Source organism: Epinephelus fuscoguttatus, linkage group LG5, assembly GCF_011397635.1.
Source record: "Epinephelus fuscoguttatus linkage group LG5, E.fuscoguttatus.final_Chr_v1".
NCBI lineage: Eukaryota > Metazoa > Chordata > Actinopteri > Perciformes > Serranidae > Epinephelus > Epinephelus fuscoguttatus.
In genome coordinates, this window is record NC_064756.1 from 33057388 (window position 1) to 33073735 (window position 16348).

General features: G+C 41.8%; 1 protein-coding gene across 2 annotated transcripts in view; it reads left to right on the top strand.

Annotated features, from left to right (window-relative positions):
• Window positions 1-531: 531 nt before the first annotated feature.
• gab2 (GRB2-associated binding protein 2) overlaps window positions 532-16348 on the top strand; it is a 45200-nt gene continuing 29383 nt past the window's right edge. The window contains exon 1 of one of the 2 annotated variants that reach the window (XM_049576285.1): window positions 532-966. In XM_049576285.1, the coding sequence (XP_049432242.1) occupies window positions 895-966 (72 nt within the window). In that variant the 5' untranslated portion in view covers window positions 532-894. The remainder of the gene's footprint in view (window positions 967-16348) is intronic. The other variant, XM_049576284.1, reaches the window with a different exon arrangement.

Genomic DNA, 16348 nt, shown 5'->3' on the forward strand with positions numbered 1-16348 from the left:
AATAAGTAATTTCATTTACCAACAGTAAAATTTTCATCACATTCATCAAATTATGTCTCTTCCACTTTTACCAATTTCCATATATAAAATCGATGTTGGTTTTCAGAGGATCTGTTGTAGAAAGTATTCCAACTTTCCACAAGATGGTGCCTTTTCCCCATCTCATTCGCAAAATGCGACTCTTTACTCAGTCATAACAGCAGCCATTGACTCTTAATTTGACCTTTATTAGGCAGTTTTGTTTTTATAAGAAACCTCCATCTTCTGGCTGTGACTGATGCGCAATTATAGTTGTCGAGGTATATAACACGTTTGTTATAATAATGTAAGATCGAATGCGTTTCCGTATTTAAAATAAAACAAATACCTTAACATCTGTTTAATGTGAACGTAGATAAATAGTGTGTTAGGAATCAATCGGTTTTTCCATTATTTAAACTGCTTCTGGGATCCTGTAGCTACTTTGTGGGAAGCAGTTATCCCATCCTGTTCATCCCAGCGCAGCCCATCCCTCTCTTGGCTCGGTGGGCGTGGTGTGAGTTGGGAAAACAAACTGCAGACACTCTACGATACTTCCTCACCCTGCATCAGTTGAGTTTCCCCGCGGCTCCTCGTCAGCTGGCCGCGCGTAATTCCCCAAGAGTCGAGTTGCGCCTTTTTTTTTTACTCCCCAACTGTGCTTTTGCGCGCTGGTTGTTGCGCACAGTACCACCAGGAGCGTCTGGCAACATCTCCGACCAGCACTACTTTGATTTTTATCAAATGGGGGGAGCAGACTGCACCAGTGAGAGCCAAACGCCGACAGCACTTTGAACAGGCAAGCCTTGAGGAGCCGTCATGTACTAGTGACAGACGGCAGTTGTAAGCGAGAAGAAACAGCAGACACTGACAAACATGAGCGGCGGTGAAATCATCTTCCAGGGCTGGCTGAGGAAGTCACCACCGGAGAAAAAGCTGAGGAGATATGTGAGTGAATTCCACTTTGGCTCAGTTTCTGTGTGTTTATGAGTTGGGTGCAGGAGTAACCGAGTTTACCTCTCTGCCAAATTGCTGTCTTTTATGTTCTGTTCATCTGCATCTCAGAGAAGTGTCAGATATTTAAAGTCCAGTTGTAGCAGGTGCATCCCACCACCATCTGGACCTATCTTCTCTTTACAATGACCCACAGGAGGGACCACATGTTATGATCCTGAAATACACTGTTTTATATGAAAATGCACTTGCCAGGTTTCACATAGGAGGCAACCCACTGTGGGGTCCTGTGACAACATGGAGGTAAGCCTGTGTAATACCCGACAGCTGTCTGTAATTTTGACTAAACAGCTCTCAGACACAACTGCCATTTGGCTTTATCCGATCATGGTGAGGTAATGTCTAATCAGGCATTGATGTGACCAGTTTTCATCTTGGCCAAGCCGACTGATGTCACAACAATAGTGACAACTGTACAGCACATGAGAGCCTTGATAAGGCTTTACAAGCCAAAGCTGTTAGTCTCTTGCTGGGTGCTGTGCAGGGGACTGGCTACAAATCAGATAATAGGATTTATGGAGGCAACCATGAGACAATCTCCTATAAATACAGCTGTCCACTGTTTATGTATGGTGTTGCGTTACCAGGCCTCTCCATGTTCCTACTAGCTGACTTTGCCATGATGTCATCTCTCTGTTTCATCTGGAAATCCATCCTTGAATGTCTTCAAATGCAGCCCCCCCCCCATTGTCCTGTCATTTCCTCATTGTCTTCCACTTAAAGCTGGCTGATGTTTACACAGAGACCACCGTGGTCTGTATGGAACAGCAGCTGCAGTGGCACAGAGGAAAAAACTTGCTTGGTTCATAGCAGTGCTGTATAAACAACGAGGAAAAAAAAAACCCTCACAAGGCAAAATGGAGCTAAAATAATGGCCTTCCTCAGGCAAGAGAGCAGGGAGCAGCCTCTCAGCCCTTCTTACCCTGCTTCTCACCCTGAGCAGTAACCTATAAACAACTGCACACACACACACACACACACACACACAGTTTGAGCCAGAAAACAGTGTCATGAGATGGAGTGTCCAGAACAGGCAGACTTGTGAATGTGATAATCTGTCCATCTGAAATTCCTTCCACTTAAAGTCAGGCTATGGACAATCGGGGCTATTTACTCACCAGTATTGCTGTCATCTGACATAGTTGACATCCTAATGTAGAGGGATATTTTCAGATACTACTTTCACAGACTCTCAGACATTCCAGCCTGAAGGTGTGTTGTGTTTCTCAAGAGACATGGTGGCAAGTTTGATAGGTCATTATATTGGAATGAGCTGAGGAGGTGTGAGGAATGTATTGTTTTGGAGCCGTAACCGACGTGTTAAATGCTACAGTTGTGCCTCGTTTAGGAGATTATTTGCAACAATGAAGTTGTAATCCTTAACAACATGTTCCCTGTCAATATTCCACCCCTTTCTACCACAAAGTCCTCCCCGAGCCAGATGAGGCCTGTGTTTGTTAATCAGTAGTCGGTTGTTGAAATCATTGGTTATTGTATTCAAAGAAAGCCTCCTGTGACCTTCCACAGATGGTTTCTGAAAATGTGGTGCACAGCTATGCAGTGTAAGATCCAGTGCAGGGCCATGAGAAAGTAAAAACTGGTACTACCACTGCAGGCCTGGCATGCAAATTATATGCAAAGACAGGGAACAAAACATTTGTGGCAGTTGAAGCCTGGATACAATGGGGGGTAAAGACAGGAGACAACATGTTTATGCTCAGTAACAAGCATGACTAGTCCTGGTTAAATGCTTGCTAATTGTTTACAAATGCTATTAACTCTCAGCTGTGACTCACTCTTTCTACAACAGCTCCTTGCTGCACAAACATGATAAACATTCTGTGCCCCCCCCCCCCACCTCCCCCCGCCGGTCCGTCAAACATGTGACACTGCAGACGTGTGTAGTCACTTTTTTCACACGCGCTGCACCTCCACAAGCAAAACAGTCGCGCTCTAATGTCTCAGCGCTGCTAAATGAATCACTTGGTTGGAGTTTATCTGTTCTCGGGGGCTGATCGAGGCTCCAGAGGTGGGCAGTGTTTGGAGGGGAGGTGGGAGGGGCCTGCTTGCTTTTGTTGAACAATGTCCAGAATAAGCAGAAGGAACATGAAAACAACTGACTAATCCAGGACTTACCCAGTGCCTCTTGCAGGGTTCTGTTGAGGTTACTTTACTCATCAGTCAGTGGTCAGACAATATGCTGCATCATGTCTGTTACATTCACCTCCACACAATACTTTATCTGTAGGCGATAACCTATCAGATCAATATGCTGTCAAAAATAAATTTCATGGTGATAGTTTTTCATCCTTGGCTTGTATAAACAAAAGTACGATCGTCAGTCTTACCTCTTTATGACATCCAATGTTGACATATGCATAACAACAAGTCCTCTAAATGAATCATGCACGTATGAGCCGTACTTTGCATGCGCACTATGAATCATACACGCGACGTGTCATACTGTAAACAATTTAATTCCTGCTCTCAGGTTGGGATCAAGCTGCTGTTGGTTAAACCCTCCCATCTGCCCGTTGTTGTATCTGACATCACAAACGTGTCTGTTCACATACAGTAAAGCATTGCCACATTCCAGACAGATCATATCGGCAAGGTGATAGCTTCTGCTTTCTCCCGCTGCCAGTTTCTAAGGGCTTTACCGTCTTGTCCTGTGGATGGTACATCCAAGGAGAGAGGAAGAGAGGTGGTGGTGAGGGGGCCGGGTCGGTGAGTTTTTAGTGGCAGGCCTAGCAGAGCAGCAGCCCCTGTGTCCCACTGTCAGCTGCCGGGTCTGCCGTTGTTTTGCAGAGGGGCTTTGGGAAGTCCTTGCCCTCGGAGGTCAACGGAGAACGCCTCCCAGTTCCTGCTTTGACAGACACCCAGCGCTCACACAGACATTTTCCTTGTTCCACTTTATCTGTGGGCCCTAAAATGGGCCTTCCCCCATGCAGCTACAAACTGGGGTGGCTTTATGTGACTGTGGTATCAAAGTCAGATTAGTTTATCATTGTTGGATATGTTCGCCTAACAGGATCCTTGTGATTGACATGCGGCTGCAAGGCTACGACTATATTCATTGTTGGTTAATCTGTAGATTATTTTTTAACGCCATTTAAGCAGCATAGTGCCTTACTGAGGTTAGACATCTCTTTTAATCTGATTGTTTGATTGTTCCAATATCCAGCAGAAAATAGTGACAAATGCCTGTTACAATGTCTCGGAAGTTAAGGGTGACACAAAATTGTGCAAGTAACAGTCCAAAACCTAAAATGCGGCATATTCTCACATTTAAGACGCTGGAAACATGGAATGTTTGGGAGTGTTTTTTGATACAATTGACTTTTTCTTAGCCATTACTCTCTCATCACAACGGTTGTTGACACATTTTCCTGAAAATTAACTTAATACTCTTTTCAACAGTACATTGACAGTCTTACAATTGTTTGTCACAAAATTAAACTTTCTCAGCCTTGTCCTCTCCAACGCCAAGTGCATCCATTCTTTCCCATTCATTGTGAAAATCCCAGGGTGGCCTTGTTTGAACCTTTGTCATAATATCCTGTCCTTTGCCATGAACTCTGGTTTAGCCTGTGTGTTTTCTCACCAAAACTTAATTATTGCACCACTAGCAGATGCCAGACTTCCTTTGGATGGTACCTACAGGAAGTGTTGTGACAGAGGTCCCATGACAGGGAGAGAAATTAAAATGGTCTGTGTGTGTATATAAATGTATTTCCATGTATCGAGACTGTATCAGCTGAGCTTAAAGTGCTGCCATTCTGAAAGGAAATTAGATCCCATTGATTTTTCTCTTGTGATTTGGACGAGCAGTGAGAATGTTTTTACTTGTTTGCTGAACTCTGAGAAAGTACACTATCACAGGGGTGATGGTTTCACTTAATGATGCTAAAAATAAAAGAAATGAGTCACACTACAACAACATGGATCGTATACAGCTGACCAAAACAGCTTCTGGGATTAATCCATTTTTATATCAGACCTTAGTGCTGACGCAGAGATCATAAATGGTTACAGCTCAGGAGAGCATTGTACCAGTGAGACCATAAACAAATAGTTTGGCATCTTCAAGATGTAGTTTGATAGTATTCTGAGTGGGGCTGCACAATATATATATTTTTGATTATCATTGAGATTAGCTTGTGGGAAAGAATGCAATATTGCAATCTGAATGAAACAGGAATACTGTCTGTAGCCCCTTTTTTATGTCTGATACACGCCATGCTGTTTATTATTCACGGCCAAATAGATGGAGAGTTCAATGATAGGCATTGTCCGATTGGTCAGAATCTGCATGCGTATGTGTGTGAGGTTTATTAGACTCATGCTGTACTGTAGTGCCATACTATTCTGCATGTTTGACAGAGGAAATTGTGACAAGATGAGTGCAGACTAAAGTGCAAATGTCAGAGAAGAACTGGTACCTAAAAAAACATTGCACGTCAGCTGTCTAGCAATATTTTGGATACAGGAGAGATAACCTGGCACAAGCACAGGTGCTGTGCAAGTCTGAGTCAACAGTACACTTTAGTATCTGTTACTGTATGGCAATTAATATCATTATCACAGTATTCAACGTTATTGTATACTGCATATTTGACTTATATCGTGCAGAGGAAAAGCAGCATCAATAGGCCACTGATTATAGATATATGGTTTATTTTGTGTCCATCCAAGTATGGCTGTGAGCGTCTAATTTCTCAAGAGCCCAACACACCAACTAAGCGACTAAAGGGAAGTCTGGTTTGTGCACTGCTGATTACATCCAAACACACAGTCATATACAGGAATCATGCTACCAGCTGGTACATGTGCTGTCATATGACTGTCATTAGATTGGCCTTCTGTGGAAAATGGGCTTTGCAGTTGTGATGTCAGTCAGTAGAAATGCCTTCTGGCCTCCCACTCAGCAGCGTACGAAGACCTAAAAGTCAGAATGGTATAAAAGGTCATTTAAGTATTGTTAGTAAAAGCATAAAGTTTCATTAATGTTCGTAAAGTATGAATACCTGTGCTGATATTTAAGGTTTCAGTGTGAGATACTGTCTTTGGTGTGACCAGAAAAAGGTAGTTGACCATTATCTAATTATCTTGTTTAGTATTTATTTACCCAGTGACAGTTGGCTTAGCACGCTTGCTCTTTTTGACCAGCGCCCTGCTTTATACTCAAAACAGTTGCTCACAACAACCACGCCTCTCTGAGGCCCCCCTGAGCAACTCTGTTAGAGCAGGTTGAGCTCAGATCCGCCATGATAGAAGGTGGTGAGGGACAGGAAACTCATATTTTTGAGGCACACATATACCTAGAAACACAATTGAAATAAAAATACTTTTAATAATGCAACAGTACAGTTTACTACAACACTAGACTCCTCTGCAAATAACATAGGTTGCAATAGCCATCAAATGCTTGCAAATGTGAGATATCTTGAAATAGGAAGGAGAATGTGTTGTTCCCTCGGCACAGCATATTTGTAGATAGTGATATTTATACATGTGTTCCAGCAGGCGGAACCTTAGGTGGTGGTTATTTTCTTCCTCACAACATGTGAATGTTGATTGTGAAGTAGGGCTGTGATAAAACCTGAAAATTGTCTGGCTTTGTCCTTAATGGTGCACTACATTTGTGAAGTGCACCATCGTTATACATCAAGGTCGCGATGAGTCTGTAAAGGTAGAACTCACAAGGATGTAGACTGTTTATGGAGTGATTCACTGTAAAAAATAATATATTTTAGCCGTATGTAACAGCAGCATACATACATCTACAGTACACACATTTTCTCTTTTACCAGTTCTCGAGACATTTAATGTGACGGTCAGAATAATCCAGGGAAGCTTTGGGGACCTGCTTGCTGCAGAGAAAATGTAATAACAAAGATGTTTTACCAGATGATTAACAGGTGATGTACTACAAGGTGAACTCCTCTCATGGAAAACATGACACATGGCAGAATTAAAATGAAATGGCACTGGCCAAAAGGACCATGCAATTTTGGATATCAGCCAAAAGTTTGATAGTCTGCATCCCCTGAAAATGTGTCTCTGCACTTTAAAAATGATTTGAACTTGTTTATAACCCTTGGACACTTTGTGCCTTCGTGAAATGGGAGCTGACAGTCACACTGGGCTTTTTTTTTTTTTAACCAGCCTAGGATACTGTATGAACTGTGTAGGCAGATGCATCGTGAAACTTAAAGACTAACAGCTGTAAATATGCTAAATTTAGAACGATATGTTGTTTTTCTGTTTCGTGTGAAGCACTTGATATGCTGCAATCGAATGTAGGAGTTGGAAATGTGTAAGCAAAGCGCCTTTCGTCTGAGGTTGCGGTAAAGGTGGTTGTATTAGTCAAAATGTACACAGGCACATGTGCGTGCTTGTTGCGGTGCATCACTGTAATTAGAACATTTTTTTTGGATTGGTTAGCTTCCTTTAAAGTATGAATTCTGTGTATCTCTAATATCGACATGTCTTAGATTAGAAATTCTTCTTTCTCTGAAGATCCAGACAGTGATGAGTCATTGTAGTTCAGTTGTAGGAGCTGAATTTCCTACAACTGAAGCTCAGATAAGAATAAACTATGAGTAATGTGGCCAGCACTCAAATACAGAACTCACTGCTACACAGCGAGACAAAATAGGACAAAGCTATCTAAGATCAGCAGAGACAGTGATGCAGATCACTGACCTGTGAGTCCAAAGATTTCAGGTGACATAATGCACCCACTGGTAGGCATCCTGGAGTTATAGACATGACATGAAGTAATCTGGATGATATAGTCTGATTTAATCTAACTGTTTCTAAACAATTTCACCACATCAGTCTGGCTAAATATATCCTCTGTAATTTGGTTTATTTGCTCATTTTAATGTGCCACTGCCATATCAGAAATTTCATTCATTTTGTATCTGCTTATTGCAGAAAACATGAAATTCCCAGGGATGCAGTGAATGACATCCAGTGGTACAGGTTTATTGGCTACACCCACCTCTTTTTCTGTCCGTTTACAGTATACTCACCCATCAGCCAAAAAGCTGTTGAACGATATAGCAGAGTATACCCACTCTCTCCTCAGTAACCTTCCCATCTACCTAGCAGTACACCTATCTCATCAGCTACCACTACAACACTGGTGACATGTGCTTGTTTACACAAACAAAAGTGATATGGGAAATGATGACTTGCGATACTACAGAGTACAGAGAGTACTGACTCCAGTGTTATTATTGTAAATTCTGACAGAGTCGATATCTTTCATCATATTTAGCATTAAAATGGTTTCACAAGTCATGGAAAATTTTTATCTTTTTCAACCACTTGCCATGCTGGCATTTGTGTAGACAAAGACACACTATTGCTTTGGGGAACATCGTGTTTTTGCAGCATGCAGTTACCAAAAGAATACAACTTCTAACTGGCACCACAAAGTGTTTGCATGGTAAAACAAGCCAATGGCAAAGGAGATACTTAGCTGGGCTGATAATTTATCAAGACTAAAACAGTCGCTGCCATTTGAATTATTGTAATTGCAGTCAGTTGCCTTGAATAATAACAGAGTGATCAATTGAAGTGCCAGAAAAATGTACAAAATGTTCATTAAATGTGCCAAATATTGATTATACTTCATTGATGTCTCTTGTAAATGACTTTCAGATCATATTCCATCATTGAAGTAGTGTATTTATTCTTTAAATGAATTGTGAAATTATTCAGGTGGCACGCTCCAGATTCCATACTGTACTGATGACTACATTAGTACTGCGTGCATGTCGACATCACTAATGACAACGTCTCTGTATTTGATTGTGTGTGCTATATTTTCCAGTGTATTTGCTGGTCATACACACAAGATCCTGAATGCAACGTCAGTGACTAAATAATGATGCACACAGGTGTGTGAGGAGAGTAGCTGTGATGGTGCCACAGATTAAGGTCTGAGGTCTTGGCCTTGTGTGTAAACATTTCTGCCCTTTGGCACTGAAGAGACTGTGTCAGAGAGTTCCCTCCCGCTTTAAGTGTTGTGCTTTATCCACCGCTGTGCATCTAAAGCTACCTTAGAAGGAGCCAGAGAGACCAGGAGATGCTCACGACGCGCCCTCCGTACACAGACATGTATGAGCCGCAGCAGATGGCAGAGGCAGGGGAAGTAGCACAAAGAGTTCTGATTAAAGATAATGCTCCCCGTTAGTCAAACTGTCAGGGCGGGCTCACGCTAAATAAGCCCAGCCTTTTGCTGATACGAAGACACGGCGAGAGATTACTCATTTTCCTAATGATGGAAGTGTTCGACTGCAAATTGAGGCTGATTATATCTACTGAGAGCTTTTGAGAGGCTGTTTTTCATAGGATGCGCTACAGATTTCGCAGATCATTGCTCCCATGAAGCGAGTGAATGAGCACTGTAGGTACCAAATTCAGCATCCCTCTTTATCATCATCACACCTGTAGGATGGAGCTTTCCATCACAGTCACATGATGGCATTGTATGTGGAATCATATTTCCTATAATGTCATGAAAGCTGAGCCACATCGGGTTCTACGCTGCATGCACTAAGTGGGTTTCAAAGCTGATGTCTTGCTTAAAAGGAGAATGTGAACTTGGCAATTCCACACATGAGGGAAACATCAGGACTTAAGTGTTCCTGCCCTGTCTGTCTTGGCGCTCCATGGCTAACCTCCCACCTTCTTTATTAACACACAAGAATTTATGGGCCTTTTTGGGTCTTATCTGCATGTGCTATGTCTTGCAGCTGCCGGCCCTCCAAGGTCAGTGTTTTGACTGTTGTGAAACCTGAGCAGTTTGATTTAAACTGCAACGATGCTCTAATGCATCCGTTGGACTTGAAATGCCTGTAGTTTTTATACTCTAAGCAATTTCTGTTTAACATCTTTTCATGTTTACTTCTCCGGGTACACGGATGGGACGGAGTCGTGTCCGACCCAGGAGCATCTGGATCTCTTCACCGCTCGAGACAGATAATGGGCTGGAGCTGCTGAAAATGCAAAATGGCCACACGTTGTTGGCACACTGTAAGACTCCTGTTTTGTTTGTGACGTGAATTTATTGGGAGTGCTCCAGAAACATGTGTTATAAACTTTGTCTGGGACAGCTGTCTGCTTAACATCTCGCTCCGAGCCCAGATGCAGAGCCCTGTGTAAACTGCAAGACTTTCAAAGAACTTCCCCACGCTCCCTCACGTTTATTCATGATTTATTTAAGCTCCCTGCTAAATAAACTGATATCACAAAGGTAAATACAGATACGTGACACCTATCATGCACAGCAAAGGAGCATATTTTAGTGGACTATCTTACATCAGAGGTTAGAAAACACCCTCATGTTCTGCTTTCTATGATTTTTTTAGGAAAAGCTTGGAAAGCGTTAGGTGTTTTTGTGCTGTGTGAAAGTCCAGATGATACTCTTAGAAACGTGACTGTATTGCATTCCCTCACTTGCTGAAACTCCCATCTGTTCCTGGAATGTGGGCTGACGTGTGACCTGCTATTGATTAGGAGCACATAATCAGTCCTCTGTCGTCATTGTCTGCTGCAGCCCGCCCGGCGTTGTCCCCTCTCGCCGCATTAACCAGAATCACAAGCGTTTAGGCATTCACTCATACAACTGGGCCATTATAGCAGTCCCACCTTTTTAATTCATGCATTGCAAAGTGGTCCTCGCTGCTGTTCTTTTGTTGAGAGGTGTTTTCTGGAAAGATGAAATTCTAGCTGTATTCAGGCACCAGAAGGGACAAGAAATGAAGTCACTGATGTGCTAAATATTCCTCTTTTGTTCTTCGCTAACTTAGAGAAGCTGGGAAATGGCACCCACATTGAATGGATGTGGGCTGAATGCATTACAGGGAATTCTTGTAGGAGGACTGTGTCTGCTGTCTTTATTTAGAACCAGTAACTACACTAGGATGAGTGAAATGAAATGCTGCATCATGCTACATATGAGCGTCTGGTTGTCTCCTAGAATCATTCATAATACAGTTTAGTATTTAACCTTCCAAAACAAGGTTACAATGTGCCAAGGATGGGTGATATGGAGAAAATCAAATATCAGTTTTTTGTTTTTTTTTTTGTTTTGTTTTGTTTTTTTTTACTTAATACCTCAATATCAATATTGCGGTTATATTCTAGGATTGGTGCTTTTACAAAATATTTACATAGAGATTTTTGATAAATTATCATCAGTTACATGGATATAACGACTAAGTGGATAAAGGCAAATAATAGAAGGTCAGAGCAGGTCAGCCACAAATCAGAAGATCAGTGGTTTGATCCCCAGCTCCTCCGGTCTGCATGTTAAAGCATCCTTGGGCAAGATACTGAACCTCATATTGCTCCTGATGGCTGTTCCATCGGTGTGTGAATAAATGATTACTAAGTAGCAGGTGGCACCATGTACTGTATGATAGCGTGTGTGAATGTGTGTGTGAATGGCTGAATGTGACATGTAGTGTAAAAGCTCCTTGAGTGGCCAGCAGACCAGATGTACAAGTGCAGTCCATTTACGATTTAGAATAGCTAGAGCAATCTGGTAAGTTCAGAAAATCACTTTACTGTAATGCAGCCTTTAAAAACAGCAAAAGACAACACTAACCATGTTACAGTATCCAAATTCTAAGACGATATCTAGTCTCATATCAGGATAATGATGTAATATTGATATGTTGCCCAGCCCTTTGAGTTGCTTTACATGGGAAAGTCAGAAAATATAAATTATAAGTTAAGATGGGTATAATTTCAAACCCTGTGTAACACTGTAAATGAGTGTCGCCCCTCAGTGATCTCTCATATATAAAAGGTTGAATGAATGAATGGTTCCAAACCCATTTTTCAAAGCCTAACATATTTTTCTACAAAAACGTCTTTCATTTTTCCAAAAAATCCAAACTAATGGCTGCAAAAATGCTCAATATTATCAATAAATGCAACCAGACATAGAAGAACATTATTTAAATAAGATACAAAATTAATAAGTCAAAGAATAATCATAGAGCTTCCGGATATGTGAAAGCTCATACAGATGTTTGGTTGCTGTGCATCGTTATTCTGAAATTATATAATAAAGATCCCCCTGACCATTTTCCCTCCTCCTTGTAATTGTCTCCATGCTCTGCCCCGTCCCTCAGAAGCCCACCAGTGGGACCTGTGAGAACCCTGATTGGATCCCTCTCACTTCACCTTTTACTATAATTAAGCAGTAATGGCCCGGCACCAATGCATTTTCATGCAGTCTCATCACAGTGTTGTTGGGGTGTGTGTGTGTGTGAGCAAGGCACATCTGTCAGCAGATCAAACGGGAGACATGTTGCCTGAGGCGCCCAGTCCCGACTGTAGCTGAGCATTCAGTGTCACAAGAGGTAAATGGCCTCACCACAACACGTGACCTTTTACAAAAGCTGGCAATGGAAGAGAAAATGTACACAAATGAGGTGGTTACAGCAAAGCTCTGCTGCAGCTCCACAGTGCCAGTGTTTGTGCAGCTGCGTGGTGTGTGTACTGCAGCAGCAGGTAAAGCAGAGGAGGCAGAGTCAAAGACAACTACCTGCTGTCTCCTCCTCCTGCTTTAATAGGAGGAGAGGTAAACAGGACTATCCCAACCTTTAGCCTGGATAACATGTGTGTTTAGTTTGGATGTTTGCTCATGCACATTTAAAAACATGTGGACTAATGCTTATCAGCCAGCCTGTTGACACAGCCTACTACTACACACACCATGTATTGCTCTATTGCTGTAAAAGGCACACCTTGGATAATTGTTTAGGCCATGGCCATCTCCATGCTCATTCGTCAGTGTTACTAGGACAGTGGAGCGATGAGTTGTGTTCAAAGACGTGACATTGGGCCTGTTTTTACAGCGTTGGATTACATATGCGCAAAAGAGGAAATGATTGCTGTGACTTATCATCCGTCGCTGTGTGTTTATCTCCTAAAATGTGGTATAAAACCTCAGAGAACTCTCAACACATACCAGACAATTGTATCTCCTTTGTATGAATTTGTTTGTTTTCCCACAGTATCATTGTTTGCACACTGCCAAAAATAGAGCAAAACATGTCTACTTATCAACATGCAAAGAAACAAAAGGAATTGGCGAGACAAACCAGTTTTGATCCTATTTTTAGAAGTCAACTCGCTGGAAAGATTGTTTTGTGTGGTTTTGTTATTAGAGGTTTTCCTTCCCAGTCATCTAAAATAGATGCAGACGTGTGATCCTTTGTGCTCCACCGTAGTCTCTCTGTATCTGTAGCTGGCTGCCATCAGCACGGGACAAATGAGGCTATGTTGGAACAAGGTAAGATCAAGCCTTTATGGGATGATTGAGTGAGAGTGAAGGGACTAAGTGCTGTGCGTTCATAGATACGGGTGGCTGCTCTTCTTCTTGGAGAGCTTCAAGAGTTGGCAGGCATTTTTTTTTATTACAGTCTAGAGTTGAGACCCTTAAAGTACAAAAACCGGGGTGTTTTAAATGTAAATTTTTGTAAGTTTTCACAAAGTTTACTGTTTTCTCATTGCCAATAGAATTTTTGCTTTGTGCTTCATGACGTGTTTTTTCTGCTCAGACTTGACCTTTACATGACTTTGATCTCCATGGAAAAAAGAAGCAGAACATGATGAAGAAATGCCAGTAAATGGGAGTTACAACATGTCCCATGTTTTTGCAAAGTGCTCGAACAATAATGGAACTCTTTGATATCGTGTTAGTTAGGGGTGTGATGAGCCGCTCACAGCTCAGTGGTCCAGTGGACTGTCCAGTCCAGTTGTTAACAAGGGCAGTGTGTCTCGGCTGGGCCCTTTTTTCCCCGAACAGTGATGCAGCTTAAACCGAAGCCATGGGGGGGAGGGGAAAGTTGGAGAGCTGGGAGAGTTCAGCCTAGTTTTACAGCTTCAACCCTCAGTGCTTAGACAGTGATCGATGGGCTTAGACATGCTCTGTAGGACAGGCGGTGGGTGGGTTAGCTCATTTTGTTGTGTCCTCCTCCCCCATGATTTACTTCGCCAGTGAAGTTTGCTCAAATTTAAAAGAGTGCGTGAGAGAGGGAGGGGAAAAGCTGCACTGCAAGTTGTGTTCTTGAAAAGGCTGATATGAAACTAAATGCACTCGAGATATTTTCTTTCATTTCGCATGCAGGGTTTCTGCGAGGAGCTTAACAGAAAGTGTGACAAAGGGAAACATTATTCTACCCCCTCATTCACACCGAGCTGTAAATTAATTTGTTCTTGAATTAGGCAGCAACTGCTTTTCCTGTGGAAAATACTCATTCTATTTTTAGTCTGATAAGGCCTCCTAAATGAGTTGTCTTTCCTTTGTGGTTGAGAGCTGTGGCTGTCCTGGGTTAATATGCTGGCCGCAGCTGAAGAATGCCAGGAATAACCCAGCTGGGTCGTACTGACCTCTTGAAACTGGGCAGCACTCCAGGTCTCAATTAAGTGATGCTCTCTCTTTCCAGAAAAGGCAATAATATTTAAATGGGGTTTGCAAGAGTTATAGCGACTTCTCTGTGAATGGTGTAATGGCACTGAACCAAAGAGCTTTGTGATCCTGGGAAGAAAAATATATGCGGTGCCCTGTGTTTGTTCCTCTGGAGGAGTGTGATGACTGCGCTGTGTTTGTATGAAATAAGTTCACACCCCAGTGGCATCATTTAGAGAGAAACTTGAGGAGTAACACTGTTGACTTCATAAGAATAGAACAGATTCCAAAGAAGTCAACAGTGTTCACAAGGTTACGCACCCTTTACCAGTATAATGTGACGTAGTTATTGTTCATAACAACCTCCCACTGTGTGAAATGACCTAATACAACCGCACAACTCCTCCGATAGCACTGATTAAACTTTGTGAAACCGGGGTGAGTGTTAAGATGCACACAGCAGCACAGCTCTGCTATCAACATCATTAAGGTCATACTGCCTCCAGCTTTTATCGGTCTATCTGACAGAAAGTAAAATGAAAAAGTCTTATACCCCAATACCTCAGGAGTGCTTCAGCTACACACTGAAGATGCGATCACAATCTGCACTTCCTGGGGAAAAAAAAAAGATATAAAGAAAACGTGTTGCTGCCTCCTCTTACCTCTGCTGACTTCTCTGAGGAGAGATAAACAGAACTGCTAACATGCTGAAATAACACTTCAGTAACATTTTGTTAAATGATGGTTCTCATGATGCGTGAGTCACTTTGTTACATATTTAAACACCACTTTTTGAAAAATAAAGATTTTTTTCAGTATAGCTTAATCTTAAAGGAATACTTCACCCCTAAATGTTCATTTTTTATGTTAAATACTCACCATGTGTTACACTGAAGTAGGGAAGAAATTGAGTCAAAGTCATAGGGGTCCACGTTTAACAACTGCAAAACTGTATCAAAACATGAGCTTAGTATTTCTGGGGAAAAAAAAAAGGATTTTTTGGCAAAATCATAATGTTTAAAACACCTGTACATAAACAGCTCAGGCGCACTACTTGTCCGTGTGTCAGACAGTTTATGTAGAAGTGTTTTAAATAGTAAGGTTTTAGCAAAAATGCAAGAACAACAAAGCTTTCTTCCCAAATTCAGTGTAACATGGGCTGAGTAATTATTATACAGTATCCTTAACAGCAGCAAGGTACTGGAAATTGTTGTTGAAAATGCCCCCAACTAAGAAATTTCGCAGTCAACGAATAGTCGTCATTTAGGGCCACTGGTCGACTAGTTGCCCGCAGCTTTACGATATTACTTTAATTATTAAATTATGTATTTTGGGCTGGTCAACACATTGTTTGCGTTCAAGGTGTGAGAAAGAATAGTATCAGTAACATTGTTAACACTGTGCTACATTGCAGAGAAATACAAACCGTACTAATGAACCTTCATTAATATAGGCCTATATTTTATCTACAAGTGCACGTCACACACTGAGCGAGCCGCCTGTTAATGACACTGTCGACAAAGCAGTAATGATTGTGCTAAGTGGCTAATGGGCACGTAGCTATTTCCATGTTTCAGATGATTCATCATGTTTGTAGTCGACCAATGAAGATGAGTTTACATATCACCATGGGTTCGTCCTTCACCTTCTCAAAATGATCCCACACTTTTCCCACATTTCCTGCTCGACATGTTATTAACTAGCCTGTGTAATAACCGCAGATACCAGCCCTGTAAATTAACATGACTCCTGTCTGACTGCTGATCCTTTCAAATTAAATTCCCACATGGCCCAGTCATATAGGCTTTGACTTATTTTGACAAGGTGCAGCTCCAAAGAGAGTTTCACTTTTTTTTTTCTTTTTCTTTTCCT